The following is a 22171-nucleotide window of genomic DNA, read 5'->3' as shown; positions in this document are numbered from 1 at the left end:
CCATGAAACTGTTCCGCCTAGTCCAATCCATCGGTTTGGATATCGAGAACCCAACGTTTCTCTTGCTACTCGTGCATAATGAGCAGGACAACCGTCATGTTGGTACCACATATCGTAGCGATTTTGTAAAGGGACACCTTCTAACAAAATTGGCAGATCTTCTTGCAAAAATTGAGCGTATTTCTATCCCGCCATCATTCCGTTAACGAAATATGGTCCAATTACTTTGTCGTTCAAAATACCACACCACACGTTTACGCTCCATTGTCTTTGATGACCAATTTCTCGCAGCCAGTGCGGATTATCCACAGACCAATAATGGGCGTTCCGTAGATTAATTGAGCCATGATTAGTAAATGTTGCTTCGTCCGTAAACAAGACATTAGAAAAAAAATGAATGATTTTGAAGCAATCCCCATTGACAAAAGTTAATTCTATTTTGAAAACCATTCCCGTGCAATTCTTGATGGAGCGATATGTGGAACGGATGAAATTTATGTCGGGCCAGAATTCGTATTACGCTACTTTGACTTATGCCTGCTTCCCGGGCAATTTTTCTCGTACTCACGTGAGGATTGACAGCTATAGCTGCTAAAATATTAATTTTATTGTCTTCATTAGTCGTGGGATTCTTCCGTTTGTACTGTCTTGCATGTACACTTCCAGTACTTCAAAACAACCTGTACGTATTAATGAAAGTCTGTCTAGAAGAAGTGTTTCGCTCGGGGTACCTTTCTTCATAAAGTAATCGAGCCTGCACTGCATTTTGTCTACATTCACAGTAAATCGTGATCATATCACACTTTTCAGTCATTGAATAAGACGGAATCGCATTTGGAAACATACTGATAGTAAATAAGAATGCTGAATAACAATAACATTGAAGGACCTTAGTATGTTTAGTTTAACTACGACCATACTATGTTTACTATTTACTACAAGTCTCAACCGTGATAAACGTATTCTGCTTTCATATTCTAAATCTTACACGTTTTCTCTGTCTGTGACCTTGAATGACCTTGGAATAATTATTGTCACTGAATTCCTAATAAAAGGGACTATCATTGTAGGTGTTTAAAAAAGGGTGGTTCCATTTTAAAAAGTGAAGGTCACCTTGATATCTAAAAAAATGACATAAAAACAAAAATTTTTTTTTTGCATCGTGTCAGCCCCATTGTACCATTCAACTTTGTCCTTCCCATATTTTACGTATATTTAGAAACAATAAAGATATTTGAGGTGCAAACGTTAGGTGACTCACATCAGTGGCGCCAATACAACGCCGATCGTGGTTCGTTTCTAACCTGCCTAACCTGCAACTATGTACATATTTACACATCGCCTGCGCGAGGCATCCTGCATGTGTAATATACAGGGTGTTCACTTGAAAACTTTCCAGCCAAATATCTTGAAGAGTATGAAAGATATTAAAAAAGTGTAAAACACGTGTCCAAGAATTTCTAGGGGGAAAGAGGGGGGCAGTATCAGTTTTTTATTTGGGTGGCGTTTTCAAGGTCATTTGAAGGTCAACTTTGTTTTTTCAAATGGAAACCTATATTTTTTATTCTTATTGTACGTGAAAAGACCAGCAATTTTCGTAGGATATTTTTTTTATTCGTGCACTAGTTTCGGAGATATTTAAAGAGAAGTGGAACGAGTCATATTATTGTGTAAAATTCTTTGACGCAAATCGTTGATGTTTTCCACTAGCACGTAACGTTGTACTATCACGTACCGTTTCAAAACAAAATTGTCCTCTATTGATCTCTTGTTTATGTTGTCTGTCTTTCAATATAAGATTGTACTATTTAGTCAAGTGGAAATCATCGCAATAAGAGATACTATACGTAGTACAATTAATTGTATAAAATGGTGTATTCTTTAGAAGAACGAGTAGAAATAATTTTTATTTATGGAGCTGACAAGTGTGCTCGTTGAACTGCTGCTACGTTTGATGAGAGACATTCTGATACACGTTGTCAGATACTCTCACACTCCTACGATCATACCTACCCTAGCCTACGCCGTTTTAACCATAAGGGCCCATAGAAAAGTCAACCGTCCTCTCCGTCCTCCCACTCTTCCCCACCCTTTGCTTCCCTACTTTCTCTTCTTAGAACCAAATCCCAACAAGACTTTAGCCATCCTTGAAATAGACGAAAACCAGACATCCTCTCCAGCGACCATCCCTTGACTTGTTTCCGACTTTCACTTTTCCTCCCCCATAATTCTCCTACCCTAAAGTCATCCTTCTCCCCATTTTTCCTTGCATCACCAGCTCAGAATCCATTCGCACTTCGAACCGAACACATCGTAACACAACTTGTATAAAATAAAGAAATCAACCAAGTACGAAAGACTTTCTCCTTCCGGGATCACGACAACGTGTTTCTCATACGTACGTGTTACAATTAGTTGCAAAGTTTAAGGAAAAAGGATCGGTGACAAATTTAAAAAGAAACCAGCCAAAATTCATAAAATAAGCTGATCACATCGAAATTATAGGACAGTTTACTGTGAATCCTACTAGTTCAATTCAACAAGTTTCAATGATAACTGGTGTATCAGTGGGATCTGTGCACAAATTACTTAAACATAACAAGTTTCATCCTTGTAAAATGCAGTTGCATCAAAAGTTATTGGAAGATGACTTTGACTGTTGAATTAACAAATATGATCAACGTCACTCCTAATCTAATTAAAAACATTTGTTTTAGTGACTGATAACTGTGGTTATTGGAGTGACGAAAGTCCACATCTTATGAGAGAAAGTAATACTGAACGGCCGGAAAAAATAAATGTTGGGGCAAGCATTTTAGGAAATGCTATTATAGGTCCTCTGTTTTTCCAAGAGAATTTTAATGGCAATCTGTATTTAAATTTATTGGACGACATCATTGATCCACTTATAACAGAAAGTCTTCAAAAACAAAGAGATGAAAACGGCAATTCTTGTTAAATGAAGAACTTTTGTACTTCTAACATGATGGTGCTCCCCCGCATTACACATTCCCAGTTCGCCAGTGATTAAACATTCGATTCCCACTAAGATGAATCGGTAGAAGAGGTATTACTGAGTGACCGCTAAGATCACCAGATCTAACTCCATTCGACTTCTTTTTGTGGGGACACTTACAATCTGTTGTTTATAAAGCACAACCAGAAAGCGTCAACGATTTGCGTCGCAGAATTGTACAGGAATGTAGAGATATTCTACTAAAAAAGTATCCTACGAAAATTGCTCGTCTTTTCACGTACAATAAGAATAAAAAATATAGGTTTCCATTTGAAGTTGACCCTCAAATGACCTTGAAAACGCCACCCAAATAAAAAACCGATACTGTTCCCCTCTTTCCCCCTCGAAATTCTAGGACACGTGTTTTACACGTTTGTAAATATCTTTCATACTTTTCGAGATATTCGGCTGGAAAGTTTTCAAATGAACACCCTGTGTAAAACAAGGTGAATATTTTGAACGAACACTCAGAATTAACTAAAAGTCGTCAAGGGTAAGAACGAAAAATATAGCTAACGAAGATGCGTAATGAGCATAATACACCATAAAACAAGGTGAATATTTTGATCGAACACTAAGAATTAACTAAACCTCGTCGACAATAGGAATGAAAAATTGATCGCTCGACGGTCCACGAGGCGCATGATCCTATCATTGATTACCAGGGATGGTAGTATGGTAATCGAATCAATCGGATCGCCGCGACGACTCGAGAAGATGGTAATAGAGCGAATCGAATCTTTTCTTACGTTTATGCCATTAACGGCCCGGCAAGAAGCTCCAGTAAATCGTGTCTATCGTGCACGTCCATGAAATTTCGATAAGGCCTAGAGGCAGATAAATTCTCCCCGGGAATATATCCGTATGACGAATGCACGAATACACTCTCCCGCCGCCTTTCCTTATCGATGCACGCAACTGCACCTCCAAACGATCTGATCTGACTGAATACTTTAAGTGCTTATATCGTGCCGGCGCGTGATTCAGTCTCGCCGGGTAAAAAAAAAAGAAAGCTTTTGCAACTTTTCTTGCCGACGATCGAGACCAACACGCGTCCAACCGCGTGCGCACGGTTCCCGATGGCTATAGTTCTTGGCGTGAAGACATCGTTTCGCTTCTCGACACTTAAATTTCCTGGCTACTTCGACGAGGCGGCACGCGTGAGTGTAATGTGAAGTAATGTGAACCGCGCCTGGCAAAAGTTACCCCTAAACGTACCTAATAGTAACGACTAGACTGTGAGAGAGACCACGGGCCAGAAATTGGACAGAGAGAGAGAGAGAGAGAGAGAGAGAGAGAGAGAGAGAGAGAGAGAGAGAGGGAGAGAGAGAGAGAGAGAGAGATAAATTGAACTTCTTCTATCCGTTTCAACATTGTGCAAAAATATCTTTTTCGTGCTGAACAGTCAGTGATGTCAATTTCAACACTTTGCACTCCAAACGCGTTCCATTTTTGTTTGTAGGTGTTTCGTCCAAAATGTACTGTGAAAAGGATCTTTTTTTTCAATAGGATAGTTTTATATGAAGTGCTAATTCTAAACAATTGTTCTAACTAATTAAATTGAAAATAGCTAAATATGGAGCTGTAACATAAATTCTTGCAACTGCAAATAGAAATATGTTTTAATTTGAACGATTTAATTGTGACACATTGAAAACGCAATAGTTTGTGGTTCAAAACATTGAAAGTATAACATTATAAAAACATTCCGCGCATTGTTGGCGTAACGACCTTAATCAATTTGCGTTTCTCTGGTTACTAATTTTATTTCATTGCGTTCATCAAATTCGCGAATAATACAGGGAAATGAACAATTTCACTGAAATTTAATTCTTTGAGCTCAGCGTACTTCTCTCGAATTACTTAACGGTAAACGAATTTATTTGCGAAGTGGTGAACGAATATAAAATCATATAACGTTGAAAATGATTACTTTATTTGAAGGAGATTTGTTGTGAAATTGTAGTGATACAGATTTTGTGAGATAAAAATTTGGATCTCGTGAGTGCCATAATTATCAGTAATCTTTGTTTGTAATAATAAAATATTGATAGTTGAAACCGGTATTCTTAAATTCATTCACAACAGTTTCTATTCGCATTAAAGATTCTACGGAGAATTAGTGGACAATTACTGTGAGATTTAGCCTAGGTCTTATGTTAACTCTACGAGAATGTCAGGTGTTGTCAATAAGAAGCCTGCTATTGCATTGAATATATCAGTAGCATGATGAAAATTCAGAACATGTCCGTTTGTTATAAATTGCGGAGCGTATCGGACAGCAGAGATGAATATCGGCAAAACACAATCAATTACTTATTGGTGTATCCAATAAATAACCGCAGATAATGTGCAAGTCTCTATTGTTTGTTATGGGATTGTTTGTCAAAAGGAAGCTTAGTTGCTTTCTGTAATATTAAACAATTGAGTTCTTATAAAACATCCATTCCATTTGAAAAACATAAATAAATTATGTAGCGTTACCAAAATTAACTTTGCTTTTGCGATCTGGTGATCTACTGATACTTTTGTGTTACAAACCTTGTTTAATTGTTTGCGTGTTATTTAATTTCTATTCAATATAGCCTTGAACGTCCAAATTATTATATTTCATCGTAACAAGACCACCGGGCTAATTCCTCGCCTCTATTAATCTAATTTTCTATTAATATTGCAGAGTTCAGAAGAGAAACTCAGTCTCATATTATATGAAATTCGAAACCATGAATATTTTAAAGTTAATAAACTAATAACGCTAATATTCATCATGTTGTAAGTAATTAATCCTGTACGATAGTCTCATTAAAATTCTTGGGTGTTGCACGATGCGCTGCAAATACACAGAAACATCGAAAATCGTAATGATGAAAACCCGAACATCAAGAGGTATAGATTCGAGGGGCAATATTTGAAGTATTTTTAAAAAGTTCTATTTAATTATTCGACTATTTATTCCATCGTTCTTCTGATTATTTATGGGCTGCATTACAATTTAACACTTTTTACAATGGATAACTATATGAATTTTATATTAACAAAAATTAAGTCTGATTTCTAGAGTTATTGTTACTACAATATTATACAGAGTGAACCACGAATCGTGACCAGTAGAAATTACTCTGTTATTGGCAGTTCGATCGAACATGTTTTTATCAGATATAGCATGGTGTCAGCTGGAGCTTTCACGTGATTATAGCAAATTTGTTATCAACTACTTTGTTTCATACTTTTTCAAGGTCGCCTTCGATTTTTTGCAAATACACCTACAATTTGTTTACGCCTATCTGTTAGATAGAGGATTTCGAGACAAATTCGGTAAGTATCGTAACATAGCATGAGTTACTTTTTTATCGTTTGTTTTTTCCTTTTTTAAGATTAAAGGAATACATAGTTCTAGAATAAAACTGCAATATTACAAACAGTATCTTATGCTATGCTATTGTACGCATTCCGATGTTGTTGATAGTTCGAAAGTATTGATTTGAGTTCTTGCCTACTGTTTGTAAACATTCGTTCTGAACATTGGAACACATGCAATGATATCTGAACAAGTGAATCGTTAGCAGTCTCTGCGATATTCGTATGTGTACACGTATATGATACACTTGTATATTCGTATATTATATCGTATATTAAATCGTATATTATACTTATCGAATTTGTCTCGAAATCCTCTATCTAACAGATAGGCGTAAACAAATTATAGGTGTATTTGCAAAAAATTGAAGATGACCTCAAAAAATCATGAAAAATAGTAGTTGACAAGAAATTTATAATCACGCGAAAGCTCTTTTGAAACTATGCTATATCTGATAAAAATATTTTCGATCGGACTGCTAATAACAGAGTAATCTCTACTGGTCACGATTCGTAGTTCACCCTGTGTACCAGAAGAACGATAAAAAATCGGAGAACTAATAAGTCGCTCGGTACTCAAATGTGTCAGATTTTTTCAGAATTTTTAATTGCGAGTAAATGGGAAGAATGCGGCAAAAGCTGATGTTAAGATTTTTGTGAAACTTGGCAGAAAAGTTTCCTTGTTAGTAGGCTATTGAATGGTGCAGGTCCGATTAAGATCGGCCCGGAGCCAATTTGGCCCCCAAACCCGGTTATAGCCTTTCTTTTCTAATTGTAAGTAATTTCCATGGTGTCACAAAATTTTGACCACCGGTGTGTACAGCTTATTCCGTCACTCCTACAAGGGTGCTGTTTTTTTAAAATTGCGGTTCACGAGTCGCCGAACGAGGTCGGCGAGCGAGGACTTCGCGGAAGTCAGTTTCTCAACGAGGCACGCCGAAATCCGTCAGGAGCGCAAACAGGCTGATTCATCATTAAGTCGAGGCCCGTAAAATCCCGAGTCCACGATAAGATCGAATCAACAACCCCCCGCGCAGCAGATCTTTTCAATTAGTCGGCGCGCGGTTGCGAGGAACCGGGTTGGTTCGCGAACGTCGAGGGGCGACTTGTAATTGCAAGGCTTAGAGCGGCGATACACCGTGTTATCTCTAATAACAGAACTGTCGTGCATCAAAGTTCACCCGGTTGGCTCACGCGATTCCGATCTGGCTTACAAGGGGGGTTGGTGTAGGACGGGGTCGAGGAGGGGAGTGTATCCGCGGCTACGATAAAACCTCTCGACGCCGTCAGCATCGTTCAGCGCGTGCGAACGTACGAACGTACGGACGGACGGACGGACGGACGGACAGGACGGAGCGTTCTCCGGGTTCCGAGTGATCCGATCGTCCGCGCGCCGCGCCGCGCCGCTCCGGGAGAAATCTGGACCGTGGAACCAGTAATTTCCAGAGTGGCAAGGATAATTGAACGATTAAACGCGCCACGCCGCGTCGCTCCCGTACCTGAAAAGCCGAATCGCCTTCTGGACTCTAAGCTCCGGCGAGCCTTGGACGAAAGGGTCGACGGGGGTTGTTCCGAGGTGGGAGGCGTGGGGGCAATTAAAAAGTTTGATTACCTTACGACGAGCGATGTTGAACTCACGGTTGCAGCTCTTGCAATGGGTGACCAGGCGATCGTTCGCCCAGGTCGCTGCACCCTCTTGCTGCTGCTGGTGCTGGTGCTGCTGCTGGTGTTGAGCGTTGTCAGCGGCCTCGCGTAATTCGACGGCCGCCAATTTGGCCGCGCTCAATTGTCCCCCAAGTTCCTCCAGTGTTCGTTCCTGCTCGGTGCAGATCTCCTTCAGCGCGTAGTGCTCCTCCTGCAGCCCTAGGTATTTCTGGAAACACCGGGTCAGACGCTGGAATTACATGCTCGACGCCCCCCGCTCGAAACTTGCCCCTTCGAAGTAACGGCTTCTGGCCGAGAGAAAGACCCCTTCCACTCCCCAACGCTTTCGTTTCGACCAGCACTCCGATACTAATCGCTATCGGGAGGGGGATACTTAGCTAGGCGGGGACGATTACAAATCGAGACGCACCAACAATTAGCGACCGGATCCGATTTTGCCGAGTTGCAGAACTTTCGAAAGATTGATAAAGTTCGCGGGCGAAAAGGTGGGGGCGAGGTGCTTCGTCCCTCCTCTGACTGTCTAATGGGAAAATCGATGTTCCAGGCTTGGAATGTTTGTTACCGGCGTCACACCATGGGAAATTTGCTCAAAGACGTGGACAAAATTCGTCTGTTCGTTGCACAGTGGTGGACCAAGTATACCAAATTATTATCACGCAGATCAGTCAATAAATATGTTACTCTCCCCCGTCCATCTGTAACTTTTGTCTTAAAACATCTATGCCGGTCGACTGTTATATAAAAGCACTATTATGTATTGTAAGTTACAACTCGATTGCGTCAGTCAATCGTATAACACGGTATAGTAAGCATGGAGCGTGGTATAATAAATGCGTCCAACTTCGAAATTCGAGCTGTTTTACTGATTTTTATGAGCAAAAGATTATTATTCTCAACGAGCACTAATTTACTTATTGACTGACCTTCGTATTATTTGTACACCAAAACAAGAGGACAAAATATAGAGTACATAATAAATCGAAACCCTTGTCGCAATCAGAGATCATAATTGTTATAAGACAAAGTTTAAAAGTTATGGTATAACAGTTAATACATTTAATTAACAAATTTTGGTTACGAATAACTATTACGAATGACTAAAATTATTTTGGAGAATTTTTGTTTAGCTACGTGCAAATATGCAAATATTTTTGTTCAGACTTAAAGCTGATTGTGAAAGACATTTCTATTTATTCTTTATTCTGTATTTTGTCGACGTAGCTCTGCTTTTGGCGTACACATAGATAATATGCTATAAATACAGACACATATAAAATAGATTGGTGTAAGTAATTATTTAATTTTTTATAAGTGTTTTTGCGTAGAATTTCGTACTTAGCCAATACTTTTGTGCACCACTGTACTTACGTTGGTATTACATTGGGCTTCGGGAGTGACGTTATAAATTCTACTCTAAAAAAAGAGATGGAATAGGTTACTATCAAACGTTGAACATATTGAAGGTAACCATAAAAATTCTGGAAAATTTTCAAACTTTGTGCGCAGGTAAAGTAAGTCATCCGTAACACAAACCTATTTTTTGTTCGTGCCGCAGTACAGTTTTAGAAGGTGAAATCATCCTTTGAAAAGAATCGAGAATTTTTCTTCCTCGTGAAATATCCCCGGAACGGTGAGACATGTCAGAAAAAGTCCGAAAAAACTGCATCCCTTTTGTACATCTCATAAACTGCATAAAAATCATCCTCTATTGTCGAACATTAATACATAGCAGACGCGGTATATCTTTATTTTATAAATACACTGGTCTACGAAAGCATTAAAACGCTCTTTAAAACAGTATAAACTTTTTTAAAGTCGGACCAAACGACCTGACTTCTTTTGAGCAATTGGAAGAATTGGTTTACTCAATGACGTGAAAAAAAGATTTTGGAAAATTGCAATTGCTACGAATTATAAGAGCAAATAAAAAAGGCTCTTTCCAAAACTTTTTTATTTGAGCCTGTAATAAAAATTTCAAATATGCGTTTTGTAGATCTATGTTACTTATCCACATACTGAAAATTTCATCGTAATCGGGTGACGTAGATAAAAATGGCACGCATCGAAAGATGTTAGAATCTGAGGATTTTAAGCAGAAACTGACCAAAAGTCGTGAAAAACTACGATTTTCACCATTTTTAACTACTCGTAGCTCGTGTGTATATTAATCGATTTCGATGACATTTTCAGCATGTGTATAACTAACAAAGATCTACAAAACACATATTTTAAATTTTCATTACAGACTCAAATAAAAAAGTTGTAAAAAGTGCCATTTTTATTTTCTCATGTAACTCTTACCAATTGCAATTTTTTCAAAATCTTTTTTGCACATCATTTGGAAAACCAATTCTTCTAATTACTAAAAAAGGTCAGGTCGTTTGATCCAATTTAAAAAAAGTTATACTGCTTTAAAGGGAGTACTTTCGTGAGCCTGTGTAAGTTAAACTTCGAACATGGAATTCATCTTTACTTTTTTGCTGTCTTCGTTAATAAAATGATTTTAAAGGTACTGTTTCAAATTTCAATATTTAGACAAACTTCCAATTATCGCATCGTAGAAAAAACTTTTACACCGAAGACTGAACTACGATGAAAGGAAATTCACGATTCTTTTCAATCAAACCGAGCTTGACCAGTAAGGAGAAATAGAAACCACAGAAAGTTTCAAAATTTTCGTAAACTCTCGGAGTAGATTAGAGTACGATTAAAGAAATGTTGATCTTGCATTTGGGGACAGAAGTTTCCTTTGTGAAACGACGTTTCAGCGTATCTACGATGAAACGCAAAAAATCGTCTGCTATAACCAGGGATCGAGAAGGTAATGGAACGTTTCGATATGTTCTATTTAAGACATGGACCCGAAAAATTTTTGGAACACATTATGATCTTACAAATTCCAGTGGAAGCAGACAAGAAAAAATTCTGAGAAGTAAAAATTTTAGTTTGAATCGAACTTATAAAATATGGAAATAAAAATGTTCTATTACCGACAGCTTTTTCAGAGTCGTCGACCATTCTGACAAACATCGAATATTATTCAATGCATAGTAAATAACTGTTACAGTTAACTTGACATTCTATATATGTAATTTCAAACCTCGCCAATGTGTCTCTTATGGAACCCTTACTAACAGGCAGATCGCGGATTTCTATGCAAAATAAAAATGTATTTCTTAATACAATGAAAATAACACAACCGTACTCGGTCTGATGTTTTGTGTGTCGTCTGCTCATTTTTGTCATAAATGCATAAAATCCGCAGTCTACTTATGACTATTTATGATTATCAAAGATCTTTGACGAAAATATTAAATATATCTTTTTATCAGTAATGAAATATTATAACTAGTGAACTAAATATAACAGAGTTAAAAAATTAATTGTATCTTAAGCTAAAATAAATATAAAATGCTTTTTGAGATTTTTCGGACTCTGTCTTCATAAACAGAAATGATGATATTTTGAAAAAATGATTTTACCATTCGAATTTTACTCTCAACTATGTATTAAGCGAAACATAGAGGTTCGAACAGAATTGTTTTGGAAACTAGAGATGTTCGTTTCGATCCCTGGAGAAGAGGCACGAAAAGGACGCAACATTTCTTTACACCCCGCAGATGAAATAAATAACTATCCGATGTGGGTCAATGGTTGCAGCTAAATTCGATCAGATACTTCGGAGGCATCTTGTATGCACGTTCAACGGAGCAATGTACCTCGGACACCCGCCGCAACTGATCAATCTCCTGATGTAATTGAGAGATCTTCTCCGCGTTGGAAATCGATGCTTCCTGCAAGGAGGTCCTCCATTCACGTTCGAGTTGCAATTCCCTCTCAACCCCGTTCGCCCTCGCCTCTCTCTCTGCTGCCTCGGCACCCAAAATCCTCACCCTCTCCTCAGCTTCGGATCTCACGCTGGCCATTTCCTTGCACCTGATTAAGCCAAAACGCTGGTACTTCACCGTCAAACAAGAGCCCGCGGTCTCGCATCACGCGGAAAAATCGTTTCGCCAACATACACCCCGCGACAAAACTACACACAGTGGCGTGCGAAAGTGTCCGGCCACCCTTCAAAAACGTATAACTTTTTTAAAATTGATTCAAATGGCTTGAGTTTTTTGTTTGTTTGATGTTAGAAGGATTAGTTCCCTAGGTAACTACAGATTGGTCGAAATTGCGAAGAAAAAAAGTAACGGCCATGTTTTCACTTTTTCATCTTCGCCTATAATGAAAATTTAAGATATGCCTTTCGTAGATATAAGTAAATTATGTGCATTTACGCTAGACGCATAAAAAGGGTATGGTCATTGAAAGTTGTACGAATATTCGTATTTTGGTTTTTCATAATTTTTGTCATTTTTAATTATTTATAACTCATAGCAGTCTTACTCGATTTTTATGAAACTTTGTGTATACATATAACTTACTTAGATCTAGGACAGGCGTATTTTGAATTGTCATTATAGACGCAGATGAAAAAGTTAAAGAACAATGGAAATTTCGATCAACGGCAATTTTTTCAGCAAAAATTTCAGTCAACCGCTTCAACCGGGCAAACCGTTTCAGTCAATTTTTAGAAAATTATTCGTTTTTAAAGGGTGGCGGGATACTTTTGCACGCCACTGCTTAATATATACAGGGTGTGTCTAGTAACTGGGCCGAATTATACCTCGAAAGTATTATTGAAAATAGAAAAAAATAGTAAAGGAATCTTTTGCATGGTTTAATAAGCTGTATCAGTTTGCAATGCCGATTTCTATGGAAGTGCATCGGCGCAGTTACATCAGCCCTGGGCAACTGTTGGCTCGCGAGCCACATGCGAATCCTTTTCCCACTCCTGAGATCCCCCACCATGCTCCTATGGAGTGAGGAGAATGGGGCAGGGGGCTAGGATCCTATATAGGAGGTTGTCTCCAGGAGAGATAAAAGCACGGTAGGGTAGTATGAAGTGGCCAGTGGTGGGGGAATCTGCGCATTGGTAGTGGAAGTCGTGAAGCAACGACAGGGAAGAAGTTGCCCAGGCCTGAGTTACATAATGCAACTAAAATGTTTTTCCTCATAAGCGCAATTGTGCATCATTTAACATTTACTGTAGATGCTGAAAAAAAAAAATATTTTGAAAAGTAATGAGTTTTCAACAGTTTTGTCGCAGCTACACGAACGTATTTTCACTTATTATTAAAGTACTTTGAACCGTAGTTTTAAGGAAAGCATAAACCTGTATAAAATGTTACTATATGATGAGAACAATAACATTATGAATAAACGAAAAAAAAAGTTCGTACTAGAGTACATTTTTTACTCATTTTATTGTATGTCTTATGGTTTTGTCGCGGGGTGTTAAACATCTCCGAATCGCTCTCACATGAATGGTGAACACAGCCTACGATGAATTCGTTAATGATTCGTGGATGAAAAAAGAATTCAAGAATGATTAATGCTCGAATAGTACGGTTGAAATGCAGTTTTACGCAGGGTGGCTCATTTTAACTGCTTCGAATAGTTCAATAAAGAATGTTTGAAACGAACGTGCACCGATCTCGTATGAAGAATTTACAAACCCAAACTTTTTAAAAATGTTGTTTCACATTTTTTAAATAGCACCATATACATATTTTACTTGTCGCATTCTTTTACAATAAACGAGGGTGAATCCAAAATAAAAATTGTCTGTACTAATTGTAAGAAATGGAAACCGAATAGGAAGTTAATTAATATATAATTTTAGAAATAATTTTATTCACAAAGACGTAGATAAAAATTAAAAAAAGAACGAATCGCACAGAGAATGAGGTAACGACAACGTATGATACTGTTTAGACAATTAAAAACGATTTCTGTTTGTTACGAGAAATATGATATTTTCAGAACATGTGTAAATTCTTCGCGTAACGTCAATGTACGTTTGCTTAAAACGTTTTGTTAAACTATGTGGTGACCTATTGGTGTACCACCCTGTACATTCATAGCAACTGAACGAAATGGAACAAAATGGTTTCTGTCAAACAAATTGTTTCTGTACTAACTATATGCATCAATTTAACCTAACCGCGGCACGATTATTCTCTCACGATTCGTTATTGTAGAGCATCGAAATTTAAATGCATTCAAATTAGAATCGCGAACGTCGAAATGTACTTAAGGCACTATCTTGCGATCATTCGACGAGTTGATTAACTTTGAATGGTGCATAATATTCTTTAGAGGCTCGTAACGAATATTAATGTCGCCGGAAGAAACAGTATCGCAATAAATAAACAATCCACGCCTAACCCCGACGCTGTCTAAGAATTCCTTCGTCTGATTCAATAACCGGGACAGCCATCCATTTAAACAAATTCGCTGGAGTGCTCCGGCGCAATTTTTCTGCTTGAGTTCGCAGAAATATTAAGCCTCACAATGCAAGGAAGTTACGAGAACGAAGATCAGTAACTCGGCCCGAAGTCTCGTCGGAAGTCTTTTCCCCCATGATTATTCATGACCGAATATCATTATCCAGCCGAAGAAACGGCCGGAATGTTTTTATAATGGCTCTACGCGCTGATCCTCCGGCAAATTCGGGGATCGGAGATCTCTCGCCGCTCGTTTATTTTTCCTTGAACTCATAATCCGCCGATTAACGCAACGAAAGTCCGACTTACCTTGTGCATTATCATAACCTCGTTATTTCGTAAGAAACGATGACAAAAGGAAATTTAATTAGGGCGATTTTCATACTAAAGTCCCCGCGAAATTAAAACGGCGAATCCAAGGGTATTAAGGTCACATGCAATTATTCGTTTTAACGGGGAACGAAACATCAGTATTTGTCCTAAGGTGCGTGCAGACTGCAGTCGAGAGCCGATCTGAACCGCATAAAGCCACTGTCCATTGTTATTATACCAAAGTTAGGGGCACGGTGGTCATCATTTATATTTCTATCGGCAAAGATCTTCTTAAAACTTCATATTATACATACAGGGTGAGTCACTTAACTGTAACACCTAAATTGGCTTAACTTCACCTTGGCAACTCAGAAATTTTTAACTTTTTTTATATAATCCTGTAGATCTTGACGAGAAAGTGCCAAAAATCCAAGTTTAATGTTAGGAATTCACTGGTTCAAAAGTTATGCGTGTTTAAAGCCATATTGGCCATATTGGTATGTACTCGGACATCGTACAATGAACGGAACCGCGAGGTGGTTGGTTAGGTTCCTATCGGTGCGGGGGGTGGGGTCAGCCCGGCCCGACCACGGTTGCAAATCTACGTTATCGACATTACCATGTACTTGCGCTGCCACCTAGCGGCTCCACTCGATATACGACACCCGAAAAGTGCATACCAACATGACGGCACCCTTACCAGTCAAAAACGTTTAAATCGCTCAAATTTGAACAAGCATAACTTTGGAATCGGTGAACTCCTAACATTAAAAGTTGAATTTTTGGCAGTTTCTCATCAAAATCTACAGGATTATATACAAAAAAGTTAAAAGTTTCTGGGTTGCCAAGGTGAAGTTCTACCCCTAAATTTACTCGTAACCTAATTATTACATAAAAAGATGCTACGAACAAAAATTGTTTGATATTGATCGGGTCATACTACGCAACAATTAATTTGTTGACTTTTCTCATTTTTATCAAGATATGATGGTGACCTTGAGTTTTTATTTTATAATATGTCGTGTTTAAAGATCCATTTTGGAAGAGTGTCCAATGCTGAGTAAGAAAGTATTAAAGTATAGAGTCAAAAATTAGTAATTTATAACTAATGTTTACTTAATCTTTGGTTCGATTACAATGATAAAACTTTTTTGCTTTTAATTGTTGCTTTATGAAATATTTACAAACACGATAGGTTAAATCCCACGGAACGTATCAGGAAAAAGTACTAACTGCTGATAAAAATTGATAAAAGCAGCCAATGTTTGAATGCTTGCACTCAGTGCTATTAATTTCCTGAACACATCAAAATAAAAAGAAAGAGCTTCGAATTATTATTGTACATTGCCTTTAGAAAAATGCTCGTGACGATTGTAAATAAAAATATATTAATAAATTTGAAGTTTGTCATCTATTCCATTAGTATGTAAAGAGGAGCATCAAATGATTGTTGGCGTTGATTATCATTAACAATGTCTCGGGTCTCGCAAAGCTATTTTATAAAATATTTTGTAAAATCTGCATTATCGCTCAATGTAGTTAAATGTTGCGTTTTTCAAAATAAATTCGAAACATCGAAGAAATTGGTGCGTGATGAATGTCTTGTTAATTATTCAGACTGCTTAAAAATATTAAAATATAAATTATTTTATCCAAAATAGTCCACGGTTCTATAACCGTTTTCTGTACGAAACATTCGTGTAGCTTTTGCAGTTAAAGCACAAAAAATATATAAATTTGAGAAATCGAATTTTGTTCAGAAATTAAATTTCGTAATATTTGCGTTCGGTGTACAAACATATATGGTGGTCGATTATCGGAACACTTGTTGGACATTGCTATTGACAGGTACATTCAATGGTCCTTCACAGTTCTGCCGAGCAACGCTAATACCAAAGGAATGTGGAAAGTGCGAACTAAAAAGAAAGAAAAGATCGTCGTAAATAGAATCATGACTTTATGCAAGTTCAGCGGCCGAGGGAAGCTTGTACGCACCGTTGTCGGTCTCAAACGAAGATGATCTAAGGGTAGAGATGTGCGGATATCTGAAATTACGGGCTCAAGTGGGCTCGGGCGGGTGCCCAATAGATACGTATTTACCTAAGTACACTCGGGTAGACCGACAGTTGGGTCGAGAAAAGTCGAGCGGACTCTGAGCACCGTTTGCCAGCATGCAGTCTGTACGCTTCCCCCTCCACCACCAGACTCCCCACTCGCGACTCTCTGCACGCGGAACGTATCAGCGGCACGAGAGGATACGTGACGTCACATTATTCCGATTACGAGGAGAATCGAGCCACATTTAATGGTAGAGAGAGAAGCATTTTAAGGGGCATACAAGCCCGTCTGGCAACAGTGACTTCCGAGTCCGCTCGACCTTTCTCGACCCAACTCGAACTGTCGGGTAGCCGAACAGTATCGCAAGACCAGGGGAATTGAGGGGAATACAATTATCCTCTCTCTGTCATTACTCGAATGACATTGTGACGCATGCACGACAGAGACGAAACGCGTCACGTGACCGGGCCGCGGCTGAAGCTTGGAGATGCTCAACGCCGGAAAAGGGGCGAATAGCGTCGTAGAAGGAAAAGGGTAGAGTGGGAGACAAGTCTTAATCTGGCGACACTGCAGTGAGCAGTGGGAGATTGGAGGGGAATGCAATTACCCTCTCTCTGCCGTTACCGGATTCGTCGCGTGACATTGTGACACATGCACGGCAGAGACGAACCGCGTCACGTGACCGGTTCGTGGCGGAAGCGTGGGGATGCTCGCCGCCGAGGAATGGGGGAAAGGCGTAATAGAAGGGGAAAGGCGGAGTAAGAGACAAGTCTTAATTCGACGACACTGTACCCGACACATTGCGCAGCCCGCACATCCCTATCTGAGGGTAATCAAATGGAAACTAGTTTCTGTCATAAATTTATTTCCGCTGCATTGGTACAAGCACACGTAGTGTATCTGTGGATTATAACGACCATTTCGTCGATGCTTATACATAATTATATTTATAAAGAGAGAATATAAATCATACTCGTATGGCACTGTAAGTCTCGTGGTGGCCGTGAACGACGGCACCGTTCGAAAAACGCGCAACAGCGAGAAAAAACGGAACGGATCGGGGAACAACAGAAAAAAGATCGTTCGTCGACAACCCCGTGAAAAAAAAAAAAAGAAAAAAGACGATATCAAAAGCAACAGACGGGAGGGAAGTCTTGTTGATAATACAATGGCGAGCATGATCGCAAGTCAGTTCCTTAAATACAACAACCGGACCGTCAATTTCCGTGACGATCGATTGAACGCGCCAATGGTCGTATGTAATTGACGTACAATTAACGCGAATGAAATACACGTCTCGCGCGCTCGAGCTCGAGAACATAATTGAAATCGATAATTTTCTACGGTTCGCGTCCCGACAGCATCGATATACACGTTATCCGGTCAGGTGAAAATCTACGAATTATTGCGGAAAACGCGGACAACTCCTATAACATTAATATTCATAATTGCAAGTAGCCGTTTCGAGTGAAGGTTTGCCAACATCTCCGTTAACAGACAGACAAGCCGTTCTGTTCCTAATGCACGTATCCGCTACGCTAAAGATCCGATCGCTTCCGCGCGACGCGCCTAATTAAGTAAAAAATAAATCACCTCTAGCTACGACCACTGTCGTTTCCTGTTTCGACGTACGTCGGGCGATACACGGGCTAATAGAAAATTTGTTTTCTTATCACAACAACTATGTTTTTGTACGGAAATGCTAGTACGTAACAACGCGAAGGGTTTCAGTGTATCTTTTTGTTTTTTGTTTTTTTTTTAATTTTTAGTTGGTTTCTGTTTGCCCGGCGGCTATATTCCTTGGAGCAGAAACAAAGAAATTAAAAGATTTTTTTACTTTCTAATCAATAGCTTTGATGAGATGAATAAATCTTCGGAGAGAACTTCGTTACACCGAAAACTCGACTCTCGCGAAGAACTAGGAACTGTCGAATTGCACAATAACTTAAGAATAAAATAGGAATGTGCCTCGTCGTTTTGCTATCGGTTTACGCAAATGTTTAGTGGAAGCAAACGAAACGATATGAAGTTCACAACGTTCGTAGGCAAGGATTGGAAAAATCGAAACGGAGCAGAATCGTTCGGAGTGCCGAAGTTCCCTCTCACTTACAATGAGCGTAAGCGATGATTTTGAAACGATGATCAGACGTATGACTACAACAATGAGATCGTACAGTGATGGAAACCAAGCGAGAGAAACTGTACAGAAGATGCAATTGTCCAATTGGTTGATGCAACAATCGCTTCGACTACGACCTAGGACCGATGAGTCAGTCGTGCTTATGAAATAACTAAGACTAATGAAAGACAAATAAACATACTTTTCATCCATTTTTTGGATGCTCTCAGTCATCGATAGCGTCTTAGCCTCCAATTTAGTGATCAGTTCTGTCTTATGCTTAAGCGAGCCTTCGCACTCCTGAAATAAATTCTGTTTCAGTGAAAAGCGAAATGAATCGTTTCGTGTTCTCGAGACTAGGTGTAACCCTGAAATCGTACAATGCGTAGAAATATCATATACATATACAGACAACTCGCGGCCGAACGCCAGCCGATGTGACAGCGGTTAGTATTTGTTTGGTGTTTTGTGTAAAAGTGGCCCTCGAAAAGGAATTGGAACGCCGCACAGTGGTCAATTTGGACGAACTCGGATTCAAAATCAAGGAACTTTCGATAGGAATGAGGTAGAGCGATGAAATCTTTTTTAAATGAAAGCTGCAACTTTGTAGAATATGGAAAAAATAGAGAGATTATTACCATCCAATCATTTCAACGAAAAAATGACTTCATTAGTTTTTGTCGCAAAAATCTATTTTTTGCAAAATCCTGAGGTCGTAGACAAATTTTGAGACCAGATTTGAAATCAGCGTGAAAAAATCTATGGGAAATGATGTATAGCATGTTAAAAAAAAATTTTTTTCCGCGCGTGGTATTGGAAAAACTAAAATTTTCTTGAATTTGTGCGCGTTTAACGAATTTTCTCGAGGTTAAAAAATGTTCGTACCACAATCTCTCTATTTTTCCCATATTCTACAAAGTTGCAGCTTTCATTTAAAAAAGATTTCATCGCTCTACCTCATTCCTATCGAAAGTTCCTTGATTTTGAATCCGATTTTGTCCAAATTGCCCACTGTGCGCCGTAAGAAACTGTGCTGTATAGGTAAAATTAGTCGAAAAGCATGCAAAGTGAATTCAATTGATCGAACTCTAGGAAGAATACTTGATCGCCCGCCAACAAGCCTCATTCTCTCTTGCATTTCACCATGATCAGACGGCGAATACGCAACTATAATATGTTAACCCTCCGATAGCGTGCCTTGGGTCCACTTTGACCCACAATATCAAAATCGACATTCAATTACTCAGTTTCTGACGAGTGAGCTAAATTATCAGTTGTTACATTAGGAACAATAAAAAGACTAACATGTTTACGAAACGTACCATCAAAAATATATTTCCAAAAATTCATAAATAATGCGGTGAACAGTCGTAAACATCGTCAATTATACAATAGTTGTAAGAATGGTCTGCCGTCCGGGGGTTAACTTATTTTCGTAAATCACCTAACTGAAGTTATGAAAATCAATTTTATTTTCATCCTAAGGTAAGGAACCCAATTACTGTAGGAATACCAATTACTATACCTATATTAATTATACTTACTTTTAAAGTATAATGAATATTAAAAAAGTGATATATATAACATATTAACAGATTTTGATGAAAAAAAATTAATATATATATTTTTTTTTAATATTCATTATGCTTTAAAAATAAATATAATTAATATAGACACAGTAATTGGTATCCCCACGGTAATTGGGTCCCTTACCCTAGTCTTCGGAAATCAATGTCTGAAAACGAGTCAGCATAAATATTCGCAGTCCAACCATGAAGCTATAACTCATGTAAAGTATCACTATTCAACGGTGAAGCATGCAACAGAGAATAATCGTTGCGACGATTATTAATATGTTCGTTCGAAAAAAAAACCGAACGAATAGCTCAAGATAATCTACGCGAGCTACCGAACATAATCGAAACTCAACGAAAAATGAAATACCTGGTAATTGTACTTCGTAAACGAGCGTAATATAGTTAAAACTTCTATTGACGTTATTGTCTTCGATAGTTCGATATATAATAGCAATTTCATTAACAGCGCAATTATGCGGTAACAGAGCACAGCTAATTTTATATATATATATATATAGAGTGCCGCAATCGAAACACACTTTGATAGAGACTTCGTTAGAAAGCGTACTGATGCATGAATCGTTCATATAATTTACCGTCATATACTTCGATCGATATTCCGTCAATTTTCTACGCGTTTTTTTTTGTGGATATAGGAAGTTCCGTAAGAGAGCTCTAATTATAATTGATAATTTGATATAGTCGTTTCGTGTCGTATATACCATGCTTCTGAAATACCCAATAACGCCGTTAATTACATCTTTAGGCTCTTTGCTTCGCGGTTCCTCTAGAAGTGTTTGAACGCAACGGAGATATAGTTCCATCGTTCCATGACACAAACAAGTGTTAAGATGCCCGAGCGTACAGGAGAATATTGAAAGATATAAAATTATATTTTATAAATGACGCGTGGATGTCGTGATTCGTGCCTGTCGAGGACGCGATTGGACGTTTCAGAAGCAGGCTCGGTGTGTAAAAAAACAATTGCGTCTTGTACAGCCTTAAGACAGGATTGTTTAAACGAAGTTCCAATGGTGTACAGTATATAAAAACCATTTCTCGAAAGGCGAAAAGACTGTTTTTATACATTCGTCGATTCCTGAACCGATTGCACGGCCTTAGGAACCTCGCCGTTGCATGGATTTTGTTCCGGGCTCTTATCGGACTTGGTCGACGCGTGATCGTTAGCGCCTTCACTATCAGCTCTCTGGGATTCACTATTGTTGGGAGAATCTTGCCGATTGTTAGGGGTCTGTTGATCGTTATTGGATGATTGGTGATTGTTAGTGGGTCGACTGGCGGGCTTCTGCTGGCTACTAATGAGCTGTTGTCGATTGTTAGGAGGCGATTGCTGATCGGCCGTGGGAACGTTATCTGCCGGCGGGTAGCCCCGTGGCGATGTGGGACTGGTTTTGTTAAGAATCGATTTAGAAACACTACTTGGCGTGGTGGGGCTACGAATACTGTCCCCGTCCATCATCAGGTGATTGTACTTCTCGAGGTTATGCAGGATCTTGCCGATCTGATTGGTCTTCGCGTGCAGCCGGCTCACCATTTCGCCTTTCTGCGTTAATTCGTGCTCACACTCCTATAACGGAAATACGTCCAGAAAAAAGGAATTCGAGAGGCTACCTGGACCCCCTAGTGCCAGAGAAGACCACTAAGGAGTTGAACAATGCTAAAGGAGGAATGCTAAAAAATCTGTAAAGCTGGTCATGTTAGAAACGGGTTG

General features: G+C 38.8%; 1 protein-coding gene across 3 annotated transcripts in view; it reads right to left on the bottom strand.

Annotated features, from left to right (window-relative positions):
- The window catches only part of LOC143362830 (protein RUFY3), a 77416-nt gene that overhangs the window by 47066 nt on the left and 8179 nt on the right, over positions 1–22171 (bottom strand). For 2 of the 3 annotated variants that reach the window (XM_076803303.1, XM_076803304.1), the window contains exons 9-11: positions 19065–19162; positions 11758–11974; positions 7986–8246 (exon numbers count right to left, since the gene is read on the bottom strand). In XM_076803303.1, coding sequence (XP_076659418.1) covers positions 7986–8246; positions 11758–11974; positions 19065–19162 — 576 coding nt within the window. Of the gene's footprint in view, positions 1–7985; positions 8247–11757; positions 11975–19064; positions 19163–20545; positions 22028–22171 lie in introns of those variants that run through there. The other variant, XM_076803305.1, reaches the window with a different exon arrangement.

The sequence above is a fragment of the Halictus rubicundus genome, chromosome 18 (assembly GCF_050948215.1).
Source record: "Halictus rubicundus isolate RS-2024b chromosome 18, iyHalRubi1_principal, whole genome shotgun sequence".
Classification (NCBI taxonomy): Eukaryota; Metazoa; Arthropoda; class Insecta; order Hymenoptera; family Halictidae; genus Halictus; species Halictus rubicundus.
This window is presented reverse-complemented; position numbering and strand designations above follow the sequence as displayed.